The sequence below is a fragment of the Aegilops tauschii genome, chromosome 1 (genome assembly GCF_002575655.3).
Source record: "Aegilops tauschii subsp. strangulata cultivar AL8/78 chromosome 1, Aet v6.0, whole genome shotgun sequence".
NCBI lineage: Eukaryota > Viridiplantae > Streptophyta > Magnoliopsida > Poales > Poaceae > Aegilops > Aegilops tauschii.
Window position 1 is genome coordinate 112526875 of NC_053035.3, and position 6525 is coordinate 112533399.

The 6525-nt window shown below is 58.0% G+C and overlaps 1 protein-coding gene across 2 annotated transcripts; it reads right to left on the reverse strand.

The window, feature by feature from the left end:
• Positions 1–1758: 1758 nt before the first annotated feature.
• Positions 1759–5200, reverse strand: LOC109750756 (cytochrome P450 CYP72A616). Of its 2 annotated transcripts, XM_020309708.4 has the most exons (5): positions 4798–5198; positions 4479–4696; positions 4148–4401; positions 2374–2746; positions 1759–2271 (listed from the first exon to the last, which is right to left on the reverse strand). In XM_020309708.4, exons 1-5 carry the CDS (start codon positions 5111–5113, stop codon positions 1843–1845), a joined length of 1590 nt encoding a protein of 529 aa, XP_020165297.1. In that variant the 5' UTR covers positions 5114–5198; the 3' UTR covers positions 1759–1842. The 2 variants fall into 2 exon arrangements, with proteins under 2 accessions (XP_020165297.1, XP_073365559.1); XM_073509458.1 differs by having other exon boundaries at positions 1759–2746; positions 4798–5200.
• Positions 5201–6525: the final 1325 nt, after the last annotated feature.

Consider the following 6525-nt stretch of genomic DNA (forward strand, 5'->3'; position numbering starts at 1 on the left):
AAATAAAATGACTTTAAAAAGTAAATAAACGCAGTTAAAAAACTTAAAACTTAAGTTACGGTCATGGCCACAAAACGGCCCAGTTTCACGTCCAACTTAGTGCCATAATTAAACATAAAAAAGAAAAGAAAAACGGCCGCCGCCCGCGCGCTCCTGCCCGTGCCCGTCAATGCTGTCGCCGTCGCCGTCTTCAGTGGACGCCGGTGTCGTCGTCGTCACTGACGAGGTCGACGTAGGCCGGCGGCATCCAGAGGTGGGCCGGCGGTGCGTGGTAGACGGGGACGGGCTGGACGGCGGGAGGTGCCTGCACCACCTCCTCCCGTGGCGACGCCTCCCGCTCCGGTGACCGCGGCGGAGTGACGCAGCAGTTCACGCCCACGGCGGCGGCCATCTCCGGAGCAGTGCACGACCAACCCCACCCCTGGCTCACCAGGCCCGGGTGGAACGCGGCCACCGGCTCCTCCTCCATCGTCTCCTCCGCGGCCACCATCTCCAGCTCGGGGATGGCTACCTCGCCGCCGGTGGAGCGGGCCATCATCTCCTTGAGGCCCTCCCATTGGCGCTCATCGTGTGTGTACATGGAGTCTTCCATGACACGCGCCATGAGACGGGCCTCCTCCTCCGCTGTCATGCGAGGAGGTGGTGGTGGAGATGGAGATGGCGAAGGCGACGGCGTGGGCGTGAGGCCGCGCACCCGCCTACGCTCGCGCTCCTGGGGAGCAGGCGCTGCGCGCTCCCGACGTGGCCGCTGCGGCCCAGACGCCGTGCCGGCGAAGAAGGAGGCGCGCCGCACGTCGTGCTCGTCCCTGAGCCAGGTGTCCCAGAGGACGGAGTCCGGGGCGTACCTGTCGTCGTAGTACAGGTTATCGGGGAGGAGGCGGCGGCGGCGGCGCTCGATCTCCTCACGGCGCGCACGGCCGCTCAACGGGACCGGCGGGATCGGCACACGATCGGCGGACAAGTGCCAGTTGTTGGGGAGGTGGACGTCGCTCCAGGGGAGCGGCATCGTCGTCTCCCAATAACGGCGGCACACATCCGCGCGGATGTAGTGCCGGTCGCGCTCGCCGGCGGACGTGGGGGCGATGGAGAACGCGGGCGGCGCGGGGGCCCGGCGTGGTGGTGATGCGGGCTCCTCCTTCTTCACGGAGCCGGCGCGGCGCCCCGACGAGGAGCCGGCCTCGCGGTCGTGCTTCCCCTTGCAGCCTGGGTTCCAGAAGCCCATGGCTTCGAGGTGGCCGGCCGGCGAGCTCGAGGACGAGGGAGGGCTAGGGTTTCGCGCCGTCGGGTTTTGAGGAGGCCGCGGGATCGAGTGGGGCAGTGTGGACGACGACCGGTCCACGGGTTCCCCATTTAAGGAGGACAACGACCTTCCACTGGGCCGATGACAGGTGGGACCGGCCGCCCGTGCGCATTGATGTTGGCGGGTGGGAGGTTGGTGGACTGGCGCTCGAAATGGGTCGGTCCGGACACAAAACGGACCAGATGGGTCCGGGCCGTTGCGCGCTGGGCCGACCTGTTTGTCCGTTTTACCCCAAACGGACGGGGTGAGACAGAATGAGGTCACGCGGTGGAGTTGGCCTGAGTCACTTATTTTGAAACGAAGGAAGTATTAAACTGGAAGATGCAAAGGTGACATGCACCGACGAACTCTATAGTGGGTCGAACCTAACATTGCCCTATGAGTCTGCGCTGTAGCTTTCACCCCACAACCATATTCTGTGGAGTTCAATGTGATATTTTCTAGGGGAAGTGTAAGGATTGCCAGGCACATATCTTTTTTATTCGGAGTTTCAAGTAAGGACATGCTAACAAAACAAAGATGCCGGCCGGACTGGCCCATCATCAGAGACTCTTGAGCATAATTTGCGCGCCATGCTGAGGATGCAGCGTTATCACGGTGCAGGGCGCATGGGCGTAAGAAGGCGAGAGCCGGAACTCGAAACGCTGAAGGATCATGCTCACCGCCATCTTGGCCTCGAGCATGGCGAAGTTATTGCCTATGCAGATCCTCGGCCCCCAGCCGAACGGGAAGAAGCCCACCTGGCCATTCTTGGTCGCCTTGGAGATCCCCTCCGCGAACCTCTGCGGCTTGAACTCGGACACGTCTTCCCCCCACACGTCCGGGTTGTGGTGAACCATGAGGAAGGGCAGCTCGAGGACTGTCCCGGCAGGGTAGGTGACGCCCCCGATCTGCATCTCTTTGCTTATTTTCCGGTTCATGGTGACCACCGGCGTGTACAGCCTGAGCACCTCGTACAGTATCATCGTCATCTGGATATATATGTAGGAAAATTTGGTATAAATCATCATATGTACTGGCAACGAGAGCAATCGAATGTTTAGTCTGAGGCAAACTTTCGACGATGCACTTGCCGTTTTGAGTCGATTTAGGCCGTCGAAGCCGGGCTTGCCGTCCCTGCCGAAGACGCCCAGAACCTCCTCCCTCGCCCGGTCCTGCCACTCGGGGTACATGCGTAGCATGACGACTGTCCATGTGAGTAGCTGCTGCGTGGACTCCATTCCCGCGAAGTAGAAGAGCTTGCACTCCTGGATGACGTCCTGAGTGCTCATCCGCAAGTCGGAATTGGATGACCTGTTGGACTGTAGCATCAGGCCAAGCATGTCGTTGCCAATGGCCCCGTCCTTGTCCATCGCACGCTCCCTCTTCTCGACGACCCCTCTCACGAGCCCCTCTATCTCCCGCTTGTTCTCCCACATCCTCCTGTTGTTTTCAGTAAGGAAGGACCTGCAAATTAAGAGGGGTATACTCGATCGCATTATTCATAGAACTAATAATAACATGTAGCATCAAAGGGGTCACTTTAATTGATTAGTTTTTGCAAAAAAAAAGTACTACCTTCGTCCCAAAATGAGTTTTTTTTTAAAAGAAGGATGACTCCCGGCCTCTGCATCTGGAAGACGCATGCGGCCATTTTATTGATTATTCTCGAGGACCTTACAAAGTAGTGCAACAATATGTCTGAATCCGCCATCTTGGCAACATCTGCCGCTACTCCAATCCATATGATGAAGGGGTGCAAGCTGGGTCAAATACCCAGACCTCTCTCCTAAGCCTAACATCTAAAGCCGGAGACCCCGACCGAGCCACATGCCGGGTCTGGGGCACAAACCAGTCCGACGCACTCACATGTGTCGTTGCCGCCATCTTCTACTGGTCCATCTTGAGAGTAGATTGAGGTGCCAACCTTGGCAGGTGCCTCCGCCATCGACGCCACCATGACGCCAAACGACGACCTCCACCTACGCGAGTCCATCTCCAAGCAACGGACGCAGATCCATTCTAGGATAGGGCCGCACCACCGCCGTCGCCCACCACCCACAAGCGCCACCCAGCCCTAAGGCTCCCAAAGCGGCACCTTCAAGAAGGGAACGGCGCCGTGAGCGCCATCGCCGCCCAACAAAGTTAGGGATTTCACCCGGGAGACCTAGGGGAAGGGGAAGTGAGGGGATCAGTCCATACCGACGCCTCCAAGGAGGGGAACGGCGCCCTCAGGCGTCGCAGTCGATGCGGCCGTCCACGGCTGACCAGGGATTTCTTTCGAACTAGATCCCCGCCACCAGCAGCGCCTCCTGTACAGAACCGGCTTCTCAAGGAAGCGCGGCCCGACGAGGTTGGCCCACACGCCGAACAGGGGAGGAGCGGAGGCGCCAGATCGCGCGCACCGGCCACCGCAGAAACCGCTGCCGGCCGCCAACGACCACCGGATCCCGCCACCCGCGCGGCCAAGACGCCAGATCCACCGCCCGCACGGCTGCTAGCCGGCCGTGCCTTGCCAATGAAGCCGCCGCTCTAGATCCGGGGTTCCCCACGCAGAGGCAGGGCAACCGAGGCCCCGCCGCACCATCCTTGGCGCCCCGGACTTGTCGGCGGCTGCCTCAGGCGGCGGCGAGGAAGGGAAGAGGAGGAGGGGCGGCTAGGGAGGAGGAGGGAGGAGAAGGGGCGACTAGGGAGGAGGAGGGAGGAGGAGGGGCGGCTAGCATAGGGCCGCACCCCCGCCGCCGTCCCAAAATAATTGCCGCTGATTTAGTAATATTTGCTTCCGAAAAATACTAGCATGGTCCATGTGCCATGAGTTGACTAACAAAAGTTAGAAAGGTGGAGTAGTTGTGAGATTAGTGTGCTTACAAGAAGCCCGGGATGTACAAATACTGGAGGAGCTTCATAAGTCTCTTTGCCTGGTCTACTTGAAGCTCGAAGATCCTTCGTCCTTCGGTGAAGCTGCTTCCGAACGATGTTCGGGTGATCACGTCTCCGGTGAGGACCGGGAACTCCTGGGAGACGTCGAGTTCGACCGACCCCTCAGAACCTGCAGCTAGCAGTTTACTCTCCCATCTGTCCACCAGCTCGGTGCAGCACGTGGAGAAAGCCGGGAACATGGCCTGAAAAATGGGATCATCAGTCAGAGCGCGCGCACGTACACACATATGTACATTAGTGGCATGTAGTACTAGAGTACCTTGAGCTTTTCGAGATGGAAAGCGGGGTTGAGAATCCGCCTGTGCCTCGCCCATTTCTCGCCGTCGTAGGACCCGACCCCGCGGCATACCAGGTCTCCAAGATTGGTCCTGAGTTTCTCGAAGTGGCCAGAGTTGCTGGACAGGATCTCGGTCACCAGCTCTGGCTTTGCGATGACAACCTTGGGGTCCGGGCCGTCCCAGGTGACGCAAACTTCACCTACGGGATGCAGTTCAATTCAGCGTTCAGTGCCAGCAGCCATGAGGTTCAGATAAACGCAGGGGCCAGTGCATCCATGCATGCATGATTCGCGCGCGTACCGTGTTCCTTGACAGTGTTGTGGAGGTGCGGCATCACGCGAGGAAGGACGTCGTGGCACGACGGTGGCATGGGCTTGGACAGCGCCTCCAGGCTCTGCCGGGCGTTCTCGGCGGAGTCCCCGGCGGGGAAGCGGTACGACGTGCCGCCGAGACCCTGCGCCCGGAGCGCCCGGCCGAGCCGCCGGGGCCTCAGCCAGTAGCTCTCCGCCGCCAGGGCGGCCGCCCATATGACGAGCAGGGCGGCGGCACCGCAGAGCACGCTCCATGGTGACTGCAGAGATGCCACCAGGGATGTTGCTGCTGCTTGGAGCACCATTATGGTTAGCCAGTTTCTTTTTACTGGTCTCTTTCCTCGCTCGCGAGTGTTTCTGTGCTCCTTTTGGAGTGTGGAGTGAGCTGTACAAGTTGATTAGACCAAGCGGCGTTTTATAAGGGCGCGCGCACATCTCTAGAGATTCTAATCTCCCGCAAAATGGGATGCACTCAGCCACACACATACGGAAATGTACATTTTCTGTTTCTTTAGTCCCTTTCTCTTTCGTAGGATCCACTTTCAGGAAGAACGCCTGGGAGGCCACGGATCTGATGGGGATTGATAAACTGTCGCTCAAGTTCCTTGAAGGCCACGGGCGGATGGGGTTCAAATTGGTGTGGCGCCACGTGAGGACGGGCAATAATAGAGGCGACCGGAGAGATTGACTGAACAGTGACACGTTTAGACCGGAGAGAGTGGCCCGTCCAACAAAAAAAACGTTCTTTGAAAAAAGGCTACCGTCCAGCTTAAATTAGTGAAGCCTTTACATAGTCACCAGTACAGCACAGCACCACAACACACATAAAAATAATAAAAAATCCAAAATAAACTTGAAGTCGTAGACGAACGCTAAATCGAACCCTAAACTTTTAACCCTGAAATCAGCACACCAAACTTTTCAATCCGGGTCTATTTTAAACCTTGAGAGTATTGACGACGACATGTACCTAGGGTAGGGTCGTAGGTCTGACCTAGACACCCTACCCAAGGACACTGTCCTAGAGTCAAAGACATACGAAGTTCTACAGAAGATACCGACTGAAATCACCCTGAAATGTAATCCACTTGACGGAAGATTCCACTCGGATATCCCAATTCCACTTGACCTGATAATTACACTCGATCATACAAAGAATCACTCGGAGTGCAGAAGGCCTACAGTCACCCCAGGATGGCAACGGTCAGGCATTCACTCCGTAGCCATAAAGATCATTAATAGCAAGCGTTACCAGTAACGCCCCTGTCTTAACTCATACTGAAACCGAGGGCTGGAGGGGCCTGGCGCACTCTATATAAGCCACCCCCCTCTCTGTCACAAGGGTTCGAACCCCCTGTAACATCAACACACATCCAGTCGACCAGCCTCAGCGGCACCGAGACGTAGGGCTTTTACCTCCTCTGAGAAGGGCCTGAACTCGAAAACTCGTGTGTACATCCTCGCCGTAGCTAGGATCCCGCCTCCTCTTACATACCCCCTCCTCTTACTGTCAGACTCGTTTCCACGACAGTTGGCGCCCACCGTGGGGCAGGCATCTTAGCGACTTCCGGTGAGGTTGCAGTTTTTCGATCTCCATCAACATGGTTTCTGGCGGTGGTATGTCCCTGGGCCACGAGGTCCGCCTCGGAGCGCTCGTTTTCATCGCCGACGACTCTGCCTGGCTCCATGAAGCCCCCCTCGACGTCGAGGCTCTCCC

Excerpts from the sequence above, each read along its gene's own strand:
- LOC109750756 (XM_073509458.1), bottom strand. The coding sequence starts at position 5,113 with ATGGTGCTCCAAGCAGCAGCAACATCCCTGGTGGCATCTCTGCAGTCA. Across the intron at positions 4,697-4,797 it reads CAACACTGTCAAGGAACACG|GTGAAGTTTGCGTCACCTGG; the intron begins GTACGCGCGCGA and ends TGCATCCCGTAG. Across the intron at positions 2,747-4,147 it reads TTGTACATCCCGGGCTTCTT|GTCCTTCCTTACTGAAAACA; the intron begins GTAAGCACACTA and ends CTTAATTTGCAG.